The sequence below is a fragment of the Hemibagrus wyckioides genome, linkage group LG25, assembly GCF_019097595.1.
Source record: "Hemibagrus wyckioides isolate EC202008001 linkage group LG25, SWU_Hwy_1.0, whole genome shotgun sequence".
In the NCBI taxonomy this organism is placed as follows: Eukaryota; Metazoa; Chordata; class Actinopteri; order Siluriformes; family Bagridae; genus Hemibagrus; species Hemibagrus wyckioides.
The window spans coordinates 17,178,880-17,193,694 of record NC_080734.1 but is presented as its reverse complement, the minus strand read 5'-3'; the positions used below and the strand labels follow the sequence as shown (position 1 = coordinate 17,193,694).

The following is a 14,815-nucleotide window of genomic DNA, read 5'->3' as shown; positions in this document are numbered from 1 at the left end:
GATGTTCTGCACAGAGTCTGATATTATAATACCAAAATAGTGAAATTCTAGATCTAAGCGAGTGAAATGAGCATGTGTTTTATTAGGAACAGACATCTGTCATTAATTGTGGGTCTGATCTGTAACTCGCTGTATTTTCAGCTGATAAAGTTTGCTTTGTTGCAAGCATCATACATTTCTAGATGTCTCACTTGATATATATGTAAGTACACTTTACAGCAGTTTCAATACCACCACCACCACAGTCCAGCTGCTGTTACCTCCACCACCAGCACTGCTACAACTACTACTACTACTCATACTACCCACTGCACCACCACCACAACCACTGTTACTGCTACTTCAGCTTCTGCCCCATCACAGTATAGAGCACTATTCCACATACTACAATAGACAGACAGTATACAAATACAGACAGACAGATAGATAGATATACATATAGATCGGTGGGTGGGTAGGTAGATAGACAGACAGACAGACAGATGGATGGATGGAAGGATAGATAGACATGGATGGATGGGTGAATGGATAGATAGACAGATTCGTTGTCATTGCACAGAGTACAACAAAACTAAGTGTCCTTATGGTGTACTAAAAAAGAGAATAACAAAAAATAAATGCTACTATTGCTACCTATCCCAGTACTTCTCTAGCACAACCACCAACACCAGTACCACCTTAAATACTATCTTTACCACTACAACTAGTACTACTGCTACCACTTCTGTTATTGTCCACTGAGAAATATCGACATTGGTCATTTACTATAGGCTGTTGTATTGTAAAAAATTGTGTGATGGTTTGTGTAAAAGGAACAGATTCATACTTTGAAGTAGCTTTAGGAAACTAATTCATGCATGGTCACTTTCTCTCCTGTAACATTATCTCATCCTGTGTGTGTGTGTGTGTGTGTGTGTAGAGGCCAGAATTTGGCTGCTAAGAGGAGATCCGCTTTAAAAAAGTGCCACTGTTATTAAATGACATGCATTTGAGAGACATACAGGGATTTAATACTAAGTATTGTAAAAAAGCAAAATATGAAAAACTATCTTTTTCTCTGAAATCTGCTCGGCCCTTTTTTATCTAATATATTAATATGATCTAATATTAATGATCCTAATATACTTAAATGTTTATCCAGGGTTGAGTCAGTGCAGCCAGAGGTGATCAGTCTCTTCTCCTTCATACTGGAAAGTTTCTCTTATGTAATCTAAAAGAGGGACCCTTAATCTTCTCACAGTGCTTATTCCATCAACACAGCTCTGTGTGGACTGTGTAACACTTTAAATGCTGAAAATCCATTACTGCCTGCATTATTTATAGAGGAACTTTGTGTGTTTTTGGCAGATTTTCGAAACGGGATGACTCTGCTGTAGAGGAGCACATCGCCGTTACCGAGTCCTGCTAAGGAATGCTTTCACATATTAAGTGTGTGTGTGTTTTCTCTCTCTCCAGGTATGTATCTGTCTGATCTCACCTACATCGACTCAGCGTATCCCTCCACCGGCAGTATTCTGGAAAATGAGCAGAGGTCCAACCTGATGAACAACATTCTGAGAATCATCTCAGACCTGCAGAGATCCTGCGAATATGGTGTGTGTGTGTGGGGGGGGGGGTTTTCTTTGGCATTCATGTAAACATGCATTAAGTACCACACATCGATGCCCTGCATTTTAATTCTGGGGGATGTGGTAGTTTAGTGGTTAAGCGGTTGGTTTATTGATCTGAAGGTTGCGAGTTCGAATCCCAGGTCCATCAAGCTGTACACTGCTCAATAGCTCAGTTAAATTGTAGGTCACTCTGGATAAGAGCGTCTGCCAAGTGCCAGAAATGTAAATTGTCCTTTTCGTTTTGTCCATGACTCAGATATACCCGAACTGCCTCATGTCCAGAATTATCTCAACTCCGTTCACTACATTGAGGAGTTACAGAAGTTTGTGGAGGATGACAACTACAAGTGAGTGATAGCTCCTTTATTTATTCTTATTTGTTTGTTTGCTTTTTGACATCTGTGTAGTTTGTAATTATTTCATCTGTTGCTATCAGGTTATCTTTAAAGATTGAGCCAGCCACTAGCACACCCCGCGCAACTGCCTCTAGAGAAGACCTTGTAGGTACGTTAAAGAACAACCTGTAAATAACACATTGAAATCAAATGTTCTGCCTTCATACACACAGACACCTAAAGCTGCATCTTCTTCCTGCCTGTTTGTGTTCGGCTCAGGTTCGGACGCCTCGGGTTCACCCTTGTGTGGTCGTCGTGGCAACTCTGCTGATGGCGGCCTGCCTAAAGTCCCAGGTACTCCGCCTTCCCCACGCAACCTCCTACCCTACAGGCACAGGAAGTGTCACAGCCTGGGCTACAAGTGAGTGCCTTCACTCGAAACTTACACCACACACTCAGTGTATTCACTCATCCTCTTTTCACCAGTAATGTTTAATATATGCACATTGCTTTGGTTCCTATTTACAGTGAACAATGAAGTAAGCATCTCTCTCTTCTCTCTCTCTTCTCTCTCTCTCTCTCTCTCTTTCTCTTTCTTTTCCACCACCCTCTTTCTTTCATTCTCTCTCTCTCTTTCCCTCTCTCTCTATCTCTCTCTCTCCGCTCTCTCTTTCTTGCTCTCTCCCTCTGTCTCCCCTCCCTCTATCTTGCCCCCCACTCACTCACTCTCTCTGCTCCCCCCTCCCTTTTCCTCTCTCTTTCTTCACTCTCTCTCGCTCTCGCTCTCGCTCTCTCTCTCTCTCGCGCGCGCTCTCGCTCTCTCGCTCTCTCTCTCGCTCTCGTGCTCTCTCTCTCTCTCTCTGTCTCTCTCTGTCCCCCTTCCCTTTTCCTTTCTCTCGCTCTCTCTCTCTCTCTCTCTCTCTTCACTCACTCTCTCAGTCTCTCTCTGCCCCCTTCCCTTTTCCTTTCTCTCTCTCTCTCTCTCTCTGAAAGTCCCTCATGGTGAAAATGTTAAACCATGATTGAGTATTTTTGTAGAACAGTATTTGCAGTGAAACTAATAAATTAAAGAAAAAAAGAAACAGATTTGTTAATGCAGAACAAAGCTCTAATTTGACTAATCAAAATGTAATTAAAATATATTAATGTTTTGGTAAAGCTGCCAAATTAGTGCCTTTATGTGAGCTCAGTCATCTGAATTCTTCAGTCTCTGTTTCTTAAAACTGGAATTAAAGAGTTGTTTGGTTTGTGGTTGTGTGTGGATTTGATTATTCACTATTTATTGCACCAACAATTACATGAAAGTGCAGTTTGATCCAAAGATCAGAGTATTACCTGGTATTTAGTGATTATAAATATAAACAGAAAAAAAAAAGTTCAGCAGCTGTTTAAACAGGTCTTTCCTACAGTAAAGTCAGAAACTTCCCAGTTCTCACATTGTCATGAACACAGCATACAACCTCTAATAGCTTTGTGACCCTCTGTGTCTTTCCTTCTGTCCCTCTGTGCCCCTTCTCCCCTACCCTGTGTGTGTGTGTGTGTGTGTGTGTGTGTGTGTGCATGTATTTTCCCCATGCTGTAGTTTCATTCATAAGATGAACACAGTGGAGTTTAAGAGCGCTACATTCCCCAACGCTGGATCCAGGCACCTTCTGGACGACAGCGTACTGGAGAGCAACACACCTACACGAGGACAAGCAGAGAGCTCCACTCTGTCCAGTGGCATCTCACTGGGTAAGGAACACCTGTACACACCACTGATAGGACATGGATGGATGGGTGGGTGGGTGGTTGTGTGGAGGGATGGATGGATGGACAGGTAGATGGATGGACAGGTGGATGTGTAGCTATTGAACCTGTTAATAAATGTGCACAATGGAAAATGGCCAAAGGCTCTTTTTAATAATAAAAAAATAAAATAATTAAACTTAAAGAAACCAAAGGTCAAATGACACTTATGGGAATTTACAAGGTATACTGTATAAATGCTTGGCAGCTTGGGAAAACCTTCACATGGTCACATTTTCTTTTATGTATGACTCTATAAGAGTGCATTATCATCACAATATATTTTGAAAGCAAGTAGTACTTGTTTCCAGTGGCAATTCACTGCCAAACTTCCTGTCTACAAGCCTCTCAACTCAACTCACTCAAACACACTCCTACTTTCTAACCATTTCTCACACACACACAACGTATACAGAGACACTGTCTTTACTTACGCAAGCGGTACTTACTCTTCCACTCTTGTTGCTACAGGAAGCAGTGAGGGATCTGAACTCAGTGAAGAAATGTCTTGGCCTGCATTCGAAAGGTGAGTCTCTTTCTCCGACCCACCTATACACACACACACACACACACACAGTGTCAGCCTGTTCAATTATGTTCACGCATTTATGCAACATCCATTTCAGCTTGTGGCTTTTAATAAGAGACAACATTTGGCATTTTGAAGGCTTTCTGATTATGCTGATTTGAGCAAACATGCATGTGGAATAAAATTCTCAGCCTCTACAAATATTTCTTGTTTACAATTGTGTTAATTGTACAATTGTTTGCCTTTTATCCTAACAACCTGTTTTTGTGACTCCTTAGTAGCCTGTGTGTGTGTGTGTGTGTGTGTGTGTGTGTGACTACCATTTTAACTACCTGTAACGTGTTTGTATGTTAGCTGTGTTAGCACTTAGATCGGGATAGGAGACAAAAAAAATCATCTATTTAATGAGAGCATATGATTATACACATGCATGTGTGTGTTTGTTGGATCTGATCACTGCACCGCTATGACCGACACCCAACAGGACACGTTTCTACCACTCTCTGGGCCCAGTGACCCGAGTAGGCCGCATCTCCTCCAGAGGAGGCCACAGGCCCTGCAGGTAACCCCCCAATCATCACTGGCCCACTCTCTATGACTGACTTTCTCTTTCCTGCTTCGCCTCTCGCTCCACCCTGAAGCCGAGCAGCTGCGCATAAAGGTGTTAGAATCTGTGGTGATGACACTGCCGCTTGGTGAAGGGCTTCTCTAGTGGGTTTGTTGGGGGGTGTATGAATAGTGTGCGTATACTGACCATTCTGTGTCACAAGCATCAGCTTCCTAGCAGCTGCCCAAGAAGCCACTCTGATTATCGCTCCTGTGTCAATGAAAAATAGTATTATTAAGAAGTTTAGTAACACTGTGCTGTCTGGGTGTGTGTAATTTGTACTGGTGTTTGTTATCCTTTATTCTCTGACTCTGTATACAGACAGGTGACAAATATAAGTTGTCTCATCTCTGGAACTGTACTAAAGGAATGAACACTATTATTCATTTCTCCAGCGTTATTAAAATGAATCCCACTCAAGTGTTCAGATCTGGTGCCTGTGAAGGCATAGCATGAGTTATGTCATTGTCACATTCACATCTAAGCATTCAGTAAGTCCCCCATGCCCTGTGGATGATGGAGGCTTTGTCTTACTGGAAGAGAGCGCTCTCATCTCCCAGCAGGATAGAAATGATTCATTATAGGATAAAGGTGAGCTGAAGTTTGTCTTTTTTTTTTTTCGGAGTGACGTTTCACACTAAGGAAGAGGAGAGATCCAAACCATGCCAGGAAAATGCTCTTAGAGCAGAGCAGACGCACCCATTTTACCTTACATTTGTCACCTGTCTGTTCATTGCTCTATGTTATAAGATCACACAGATCACTGAGGAGTGAAATCTGAATTTCCATATGCTTTTCAAGTTTCTCTGGTGGTGTTTTCTTGCTCATTTTCTCCGGATTAAAGTGTTATGGGTTTTGCTTCTGTGTGTGTGTGTGTGTGTGTGTGTGCACTTTGGATGAATTCAGTGTTAATGAACTCAGTCAGTGATGTGTACAATATTGTAGCGTTTCAGTTCCCTCATTCAAGGGATAATGTGTTACACAATCTACACGACATGACCGAAAGTTTGTGGACAACTGACCGTTACACCCATATGTGCTTGTTGAACATCCCATTACAGATTGGTTCTCCTTTTACCACATGAAGGTTTTCCACTAGATGTTGGAGTGTAGTGGGTCTGTAGTGATCATTCAGCTACATTAGTGAGACCAGACACTGATGATGTAAGAGTGAGGAGGTCTGGGGTTCAGTCCGTGTTCCAGTTCATCCTGAAGGTGTTGAGTGGGGTTGAGTCAGAGTCAGGGCTCAGTGCAGGACACTCTAGTTTTTCCACTACGACATTAGCACACCATGTCTTCATGAAGCTCTGTGCTTTGTGTACAGGGGCATTGTCATGCTGGAACAGTGTGAAGGGAAATTGTATCAACAGTTACCACATATGGGTGTGATGGTCAACTTTTGGTCATATAGTGTGTAACTTGACATACTGAGTTCAGAAACACTAAGTATCCTTTGACATCTCTGGGTAGATGCGTAGGTTTGATTGTACTGTGTGCTTGTTTGTGTGTTTTTGTAGCTCAGCCGAGTCCGAGGAGCTGGCGGTGCACCTCTACCCTGGAGCAGTGACCGTCCAGGGAGTTTTACGCAGGAAGACCATCCTAAAGGAAGGCAAGAAGCCAACGGTAGGAACTCCATAGACTTCGGTCTTGTCCTTTAATCCATCACCGTCTCTTCTATTAATTACAGTTAGCTTGTGTGTGGGGATGTTTATAGCTACATATTTAACACTATATTTAAACAAGTTTCTACATATATTTCTATTCCTCTGCTTGGTTCGTCTGCTGGTACAGTGCAGTATCAGGTCTTCAGCTCCATCGTCTCTGTCTTTAGTGACTGGATGTGTGGTGTATAAATCAGACAGAGCAGTAAAAATACATGCCTTGAAAGTCTAGTTATGGGAGGAGAGGGAACCTTTTACAACCGTATCCCTTTACATTTAAAGCCTTTTCTTTTCCTTTTCCGCTCCCTACCTGTTCTGTACGTTAATAAAGAGGCTCTCATCAGTCTGTAAGATTGATTAGGGTTATGGTTATGATTGTTAGTAGTTGGTTGGGATCGGTTTACATTTGTGGTCAGTTCCAGATGCAGTAAGAGGTCTCTAGCCGTCGTAGACATGTAATAAAGAAGAATCACTCCCAGGGCCTCTGTGATACAGCACACCACATATAATGTGTTATATCTTCACCGTTAATGTAAACATTTACATGGTTTCATCTCATTTATTACCAAGTTTCTGTGTGTGTGTACACTAGTATGCTCCACTGGGATTTTATAGACTCCTTATACAGTTTTATGTTCAAACCAGGGATATTCGTGTGTGTGTGTGCGCCTTCGTGTGTGTCTGTGTGTGTGTGCGCCTTCGTGTGTGTCTGTGTGTGTGTGCGCCTTCGTGTGTGTCTGTGTGTGTGTGCGCCTTCGTGTGTGTCTGTGTGTGTGTGCGCCTTCGTGTGTCTGTGTGTGTGTGCGCCTTCGTGTGTGTCTGTGTGTGTGTGCGCCTTCGTGTGTGTCTGTGTGTGTGTGCGCCTTCGTGTGTGTCTGTGTGTGTGTGCGCCTTCGTGTGTGTCTGTGTGTGTGCGCCTTCGTGTGTGTCTGTGTGTGTGTGCGCCTTCGTGTGTGTCTGTGTGTGTGTGCGCCTTCGTGTGTGTCTGTGTGTGTGTGCGCCTTCGTGTGTGTCTGTGTGTGTGTGCGCCTTCGTGTGTGTCTGTGTGTGTGTGCGCCTTCGTGTGTGTCTGTGTGTGTGTGCGCCTTCGTGTGTGTCTGTGTGTGTGTGCGCCTTCGTGTGTGTCTGTGTGTGTGTGCGCCTTCGTGTGTGTCTGTGTGTGTGTGCGCCTTCGTGTGTGTCTGTGTGTGTGTGCGCCTTCGTGTGTGTCTGTGTGTGTGTGTGTGTGCCTTCGTGTGTGTCTGTGTGTGTGCCTTCGTGTGTGTCTGTGTGTGTGCCTTCGTGTGTGTCTGTGTCTGTGTGTGTCTGTGTGTGTGCCTTCGTGTGTGTCTGCGTGTGTGTGCCTTCGTGTGTGTCTGCGTGTGTGTGCCTTCGTGTGTGTCTGCGTGTGTGTGCCTTCGTGTGTGTCTGCGTGTGTGTGTGCCTTCATGTGTGTCTGTGTGTGTGCCTTCGTGTGTGCCTTCGTGTGTGTCTGCGTGTGTGTGCCTTCGTGTGTGTCTGTGTGTGTGTGCCTTCGTGTGTGTCTGTGTGTGTGTGCCTTCGTGTGTGTGTGTGTGTGCCTTCGTGTGTGTCTGTGTGTGTGTGTGCCTTCGTGTGTGTCTGTGTGTGTGTGTGCCTTCGTGTGTGTGTGTGTGTGCCTTCGTGTGTGTCTGTGTGTGTGTGTGCCTTCGTGTGTGTCTGTGTGTGTGTGTGCCTTCGTGTGTGTCTGTGTGTGTGTGTGCCTTCGTGTGTGTCTGTGTGTGTGTGTGCCTTCGTGTGTGTCTGTGTGTGTGTGTGCCTTCGTGTGTGTCTGTGTGTGTGTGTGCCTTCGTGTGTGTCTGTGTGTGTGTGTGCCTTCGTGTGTGTCTGTGTGTGTGTGTGTGCCTTCGTGTGTGTCTGTGTGTGTGTGTGCGCGCCTTCGTGTCTGTGTGTGTGTGTGTGCCTTCGTGTGTGTCTGTGTGTGTGTGTGTGCCTTCGTGTGTGTCTGTGTGTGTGCCTTCGTGTGTGTCTGTGTGTGCCTTCGTGTGTGTCTGTGTGTCTGTGTGTGTGCCTTCGTGTGTGTCTGCGTGTGTGTGCCTTCGTGTGTGTCTGCGTGTGTGTGTGCCTTCGTGTGTGTCTGTGTGTGTGCCTTCGTGTGTGTCTGCGTGTGTGTGCCTTTGTGTGTGTCTGTGTGTGTGTGTGCCTTCGTGTGTGTCTGTGTGTGTGTGTGCCTTCGTGTGTGTCTGTGTGTGTGTGTGTGCCTTCGTGTGTGTCTGTGTGTGTGTGTGCCTTCGTGTGTGTCTGTGTGTGTGCCTTCGTGTGTGTCTGTGTGTGTGTGCCTTCGTGTGTGTCTGTGTGTGTGTGCCTTCGTGTGTGTCTGTGTGTGTGTGCCTTCGTGTGTGTCTGTGTGTGTGTGCCTTCGTGTGTGTCTGTGTGTGTGTGCGCCTTCGTGTGTGTCTGTGTGTGTGTGTGCCTTCGTGTGTGTCTGTGTGTGTGTGCCTTCGTGTGTGTCTGTGTGTGTGTGCCTTCGTGTGTGTCTGTGTGTGTGTGTGCCTTCGTGTGTGTCTGTGTGTGTGTGTGTGCCTTCGTGTGTGTCTGTGTGTGTGTGTGTGCCTTCGTGTGTGTCTGTGTGTGTGTGCCTTCGTGTGTGTCTGTGTGTGTGTGTGCCTTCGTGTGTGTCTGTGTGTGTGTGTGCCTTCGTGTGTGTCTGTGTGTGTGCCTGTATGTGTTCCTGTATGTGTGTGGTCTGTGCCTGTGCCTATATTAGATTAGATTAGATTAAACTTCACTGCACATGTGGGTACAAGGCAACAAAATACAGTTAGCATCTAACCAGAAGTGCATTTTCGCTGTGCAAATAATTAGCATATATAATAAGTATATAACAATAATTAATTTGCATATATAAACAATATATAAAAATATATAAATAATTTGCATATATAACAGTATATAAACAGTATACGTGTGTCTCTGCCTGTATGAGTGTGTCTCTGCCTGTATGTGTGTGTCTCTGCCTGTGTGTGTGTGTGTGTGTGTCTCTGCCTGTGTGTGTGTCTCTGCCTGTGTGTGTGTCTCTGCCTGTGTGTGTGTGTGTGTGTCTCTGCCTGTGTGTGTGTGTGTGTCTCTTTCTGTGTGTGTGTGTGTGTCTCTGCCTGTGTGTGTGTGTCTCTGCCTGTGTGTGTGTGTGTGTCTCTGCCTGTGTGTGTGTGTGTCTCTGCCTGTGTGTGTGTCTCTGCCTGTGTGTGTGTGTGTGTGTCTCTGCCTGTGTGTGTGTGTGTGTGTCTCTGCCTGTGTGTGTGTGTGTGTGTGTCTCTGCCTGTGTGTGTGTGTGTGTCTGTCTGTGTCTCTGCCTGTGTGTGTGTGTGTCTCTACCTGTGTGTGTGTGTGTCTCTACCTGTGTGTGTGTGTGTGTGTGTGTGTGTGTCTCTGCCTGTGTGTGTGTCTCTGCCTGTGTGTGTGTGTCTCTGCCTGTGTGTGTGTGTGTGTGTCTCTGCCTGTGTGTGTGTGTGTGTCTCTGCCTGTGTGTGTGTGTGTGTCTCTGCCTGTGTGTGTGTGTCTCTGCCTGTGTGTGTGTGTGTGTGTCTCTGCCTGTGTGTGTGTGTGTGTGTCTCTGCCTGTGTGTGTGTGTGTCTCTGCCTGTGTGTGTGTGTGTCTCTGCCTGTGTGTGTGTCTCTGCCTGTGTGTGTGTGTGTGTGTCTCTGCCTGTGTGTGTGTGTGTGTCTCTGCCTGTGTGTGTGTGTCTCTGCCTGTGTGTGTGTGTGTGTCTCTGCCTGTGTGTGTGTGTGTGTCTCTGCCTGTGTGTGTGTGTCTCTGCCTGTGTGTGTGTGTGTGTGTCTCTGCCTGTGTGTGTGTGTCTCTGCCTGTGTGTGTGTGTGTGTGTGTCTCTGCCTGTGTGTGTGTGTGTGTCTCTGCCTGTGTGTGTGTGTGTGTCTCTGCCTGTGTGTGTGTGTCTCTGCCTGTGTGTGTGTGTGTCTCTGCCTGTGTGTGTGTGTGTGTCTCTGCCTGTGTGTGTGTGTGTGTGTCTCTGCCTGTGTGTGTGTGTGTGTCTCTGCCTGTGTGTGTGTGTGTCTCTGCCTGTGTGTGTGTGTGTGTCTCTGCCTGTGTGTGTGTGTCTCTGCCTGTGTGTGTGTGTGTGTCTCTGCCTGTGTGTGTGTGTGTGTGTCTCTGCCTGTGTGTGTGTGTGTGTGTCTCTGCCTGTGTGTGTGTGTGTCTCTGCCTGTGTGTGTGTGTGTGTCTCTGCCTGTGTGTGTGTGTGTGTCTCTGCCTGTGTGTGTGTCTCTGCCTGTGTGTGTGTCTCTGCCTGTGTGTGTGTCTCTGCCTGTGTGTGTGTGTGTCTCTGCCTGTGTGTGTGTGTGTCTCTGCCTGTGTGTGTGTGTGTCTCTGCCTGTGTGTGTGTGTCTCTGCCTGTGTGTGTGTGTCTCTGCCTGTGTGTGTGTGTGTGTCTCTGCCTGTGTGTGTGTGTCTCTGCCTGTGTGTGTGTGTCTCTGCCTGTGTGTGTGTGTGTCTCTGCCTGTGTGTGTGTCTCTGCCTGTGTGTGTGTCTCTGCCTGTGTGTGTGTGTGTGTCTCTGCCTGTGTGTGTGTCTCTGCCTGTGTGTGTGTCTCTGCCTGTGTGTGTGTGTCTCTGCCTGTGTGTGTGTCTTTGCCTGTGTGTGTGTGTGTCTGTGTCTCTGCCTGTGTGTGTGTGTGTGTCTGTGTCTCTGCCTGTGTGTGTGTGTCTGTCTGTGTCTCTGCCTGTGTGTGTGTGTGTCTGTCTGTGTCTCTGCCTGTGTGTGTTTGTGTCTCTGCCTGTGTGTGTCTGTCTGTGTCTCTGCCTGTGTGTTTGTGTCTCTGCCTGTGTGTGTGTGTGTCTGTCTGTGTCTCTGCCTGTGTGTGTGTGTCTCTGCCTGTGTGTGTCTGTCTGTCTCTGCCTGTGTCTGTCTGTGTCTCTGCCTGTGTGTGTGTGTGTGTCTCTGCCTGTGTGTGTGTGTGTCTGTCTGTGTCTCTGCCTGTGTGTGTGTGTCTCTACCTGTGTGTGTGTGTGTGTGTGTCTCTGCCTGTGTGTGTGTCTCTGCCTGTGTGTGTGTGTGTCTCTGCCTGTGTGTGTGTGTCTCTGCCTGTGTGTCTGTGCCTATATGTGTCTGTGCCTATATGTGTCTGTGCCTATATGTGTCTGTGCCTATATGTGTCTCTACCTGTGTGTGTCTCTACCTGTGTGTCTCTGCCTGTGTGTCTGTGCCTATATGTGTCTGTGCCTATATGTGTCTGTGCCTATATGTGTCTGTGCCTATATGTGTCTCTACCTGTGTGTCTGTGCCTATATGTGTCTGTGCCTATATGTGTCTGTGCCTATATGTGTCTCTACCTGTGTGTCTCTACCTGTGTGTCTGTGCCTATATGTGTCTGTGCCTATATGTGTCTCTACCTGTGTGTCTCTACCTGTGTGTGTCTCTACCTGTGTGTCTGTGCCTATATGTCTGTGCCTATATGTGTCTGTGCCTATATGTGTCTCTACCTGTGTGTGTCTCTACCTGTGTGTCTCTACCTGTGTGTCTGTGCCTATATGTGTCTGTGCCTATATGTGTCTCTACCTGTGTGTCTCTACCTGTGTGTGTCTCTACCTGTGTGTCTGTGCCTATATGTGTCTGTGCCTATATGTGTCTGTGCCTATATGTGTCTGTGCCTATATGTGTCTCTACCTGTGTGTCTCTACCTGTGTGTGTCTCTACCTGTGTGTCTGTGCCTATATGTGTCTGTGCCTATGTGTGTCTGTGCCTATATGTGTCTCTACCTGTGTGTCTCTACCTGTGTGTCTGTGCCTATATGTGTCTGTGCCTATATGTGTCTCTACCTGTGTGTGTCTCTACCTGTGTGTCTCTACCTGTGTGTCTCTGCCTGTGTGTCTCTGCCTGTGTGTGTGTGTTCGCATGTGGAAGTCTTTTTCTCTCTGTTCCTTCTTGTGATATTTATGAGAAACTGTGTCTCTGTGTGTCTCTCTCTAGGTGGCTGCGTGGACTAAGTACTGGGTAGCGCTGTGTGGTACTCAACTCTACTATTACACTGCCAAGTCTCTCAAAGCCACTGAGAGGAAGCATGTGAGTGCCTGCCTCAAACTGGCCATGCTTTAAGATCCCAGTCCATGTTTTCTTCAATACGTGCTCACTCATTACTGCCACAGGTTAAGCTCTGAGGTTTCTGCGTTTTACTGCTTTGTACTTCAGCCTGTGATGGATGCATTGATGTAGACGAGATAGGAAAGAAAAAAAACCTCCTCTGGCCCACTGCACAGAGAGACCTCTAATTTCACAGGAGCCATAGAGAATAAGAGAAAGCCTTTCAGAACAAAAGAATATAAACAAGCAGGGCTCTCAGTAACTGGGAAATCAGGCCTTGCAATTAAGTGAGGGCAACTGCTTACACTCATCGGAATCAAGTGGTGTATGACATCATCTGTACCAGGCCAGATATCATACACCGAGTTAATAGGAACCACATGCAGCACAGGGAAAGCTACAAAGACATGCAGATGAAAGCAGGAGTGTATACACACACACACACACACACACACACACACTAATGTAAATGTAATGCACATCATCCAGACTTGCTTCTCTCACCCTCTCTCTGTCTCTCTTTCTTTATCTCCCTCTCTCTCCCTCTCCCTCTCTCTGTCTCTCTTTCTTTATCTCCCTCTCTCTCTCCCTCTCCCTCTCTCTGTCTCTCTTTCTTTATCTCTCTCTCTCTTTCTGTCGCTGTCTCTTTCTCGGTATCTCTCTCTCTCTCTCTCTCTGTCTGTGTCTCTCTCTCTTTCTGTCTCTCTGTGTGTCTTTCTCTCTGTCTCTCTTTCTGTCTCTCTCTCTCTCTGTCTATCTCTCTCTCAGTTTAAGTCGACCTCGAATAAGTGTGTCCCCGTGGTGGGGTTGATGACCATGATGGCAGATGACCCGGAGCATCCAGACGTCTTCCTGCTGACCGACTCGGAGCACGGTGAGTGCGCCCAGACGGAACTCAAATGAACATCATTAATGATTTCACGGCCTTTTTCATCCCTTCTGTGCCAGAAACCTTCTAACCAAGAGACATTTTCTTTTTAATCACTGAACATTTTAGTTTCCATTTTGGATTCGTGACCCTTTTGATCTCTGTTCTCATCTTTGACTTTGGAATAAAGCTGCTTCTTACAGGGAATCTAAAATTGTTTATATCCGAGAGCTATATCCGAGAGCTATATCCGAGAGCTATATCCGAGAGCTCTCTCTTTTCACCTCCGCAGCACATCTACTTTAAATAGCCGGTTATAAAACTACACGACCTAGCCAAAAAACAAAACGGTTGCCGCCTCAGGGTCCTCATTTGCACATGCTAGATCCACACTGGTGTCCTATTTTTTTGTTCATTTCAAGCTTCAAAGGGGTGCTCAGCAGTTTATTTGTGTTCATGTGGTTTATTTTTCTCAGCCTGACTCCCACTGAGCAGCTCTTTTTCTTAAAGTAAGCACTGTACTGCTGTTATAGAGTGGAAGAGTTATGATGTCACAACACTGTAATGGGTTGATGTGCATTCATTTACAGACAATGAACAACTCTCAAAGAAATGAAAAGTTATCCCTATAATTCCACCTAGTGTAGAAATTTACACGTCGTTCAGTGGCATCTCTCTGATTCTGTCATGTATGTGTGCAGGAAACTCGTACAAGTTCCAGGCAGGGAACAGAATGAACGCTTTGCTGTGGTTTAAACACCTCAGTGCAGCATGTCAAAGCAACAGGCAACAGGTAAGAGTGTTTGTGTTTAAAGCTGGTTCCTGTGTTAATTCTGCATCATCTGCAATAACAAGCATCAGAGCAGATATTCCGTGTGATCTGGACACTGGCTGTGTTTTATGTACAATTTTTGTGCAAAGACTTATTGCTTTTCAAATATATCTTTTTTGCTTTATCAAAACTTTATAGAGGAAGACATATATAAAGGATCTCTCTTATAATCAGTAGATACAATGAGATTACAGAAATAAAAGCTCAGTATTTATTGAACGTACATATAAGATTAATATATACACTATATTGCCAAAAGTTTTGGGATGTCATGCGCATGAATGTAATATGGAGTTGTCCTGCACTTTGCCGCTATAACAGCTTCATCTCGTCTGGGAAGGCTTTCCACAAGGTTTAGGGGTGTGTTTATGGGAATTTTTGACCATTCCTCTAGAAGAAGCACATTTGTGAGGTCAGGCACTGATGTTGGGATGACGAGAAGGTCTGGCTCACAGTCTCCGCTCTAATTCATCCCAAAGGTGTTCTAGCGGGTTAAGTTGCAGGCCAGTCAAGTTCCTCCACACCAAATCCATG

General features: G+C 45.8%; 1 protein-coding gene across 3 annotated transcripts in view; it reads left to right on the top strand.

Annotated features, from left to right (window-relative positions):
* The window catches only part of ralgps2 (Ral GEF with PH domain and SH3 binding motif 2), a 127,738-nt gene that overhangs the window by 107,796 nt on the left and 5,127 nt on the right, over window positions 1-14,815 (top strand). For 2 of the 3 annotated variants that reach the window (XM_058379428.1, XM_058379430.1), the window contains exons 10-20: window positions 1,456-1,593; window positions 1,867-1,957; window positions 2,047-2,114; window positions 2,225-2,366; window positions 3,528-3,679; window positions 4,205-4,259; window positions 4,747-4,824; window positions 6,387-6,492; window positions 12,471-12,563; window positions 13,350-13,455; window positions 14,151-14,242. In XM_058379428.1, coding sequence (XP_058235411.1) covers window positions 1,456-1,593; window positions 1,867-1,957; window positions 2,047-2,114; window positions 2,225-2,366; window positions 3,528-3,679; window positions 4,205-4,259; window positions 4,747-4,824; window positions 6,387-6,492; window positions 12,471-12,563; window positions 13,350-13,455; window positions 14,151-14,242 — 1,121 coding nt within the window. The remainder of the gene's footprint in view (window positions 1-1,455; window positions 1,594-1,866; window positions 1,958-2,046; window positions 2,115-2,224; window positions 2,367-3,527; window positions 3,680-4,204; window positions 4,260-4,746; window positions 4,825-6,386; window positions 6,493-12,470; window positions 12,564-13,349; window positions 13,456-14,150; window positions 14,243-14,815) is intronic. The other variant, XM_058379429.1, reaches the window with a different exon arrangement.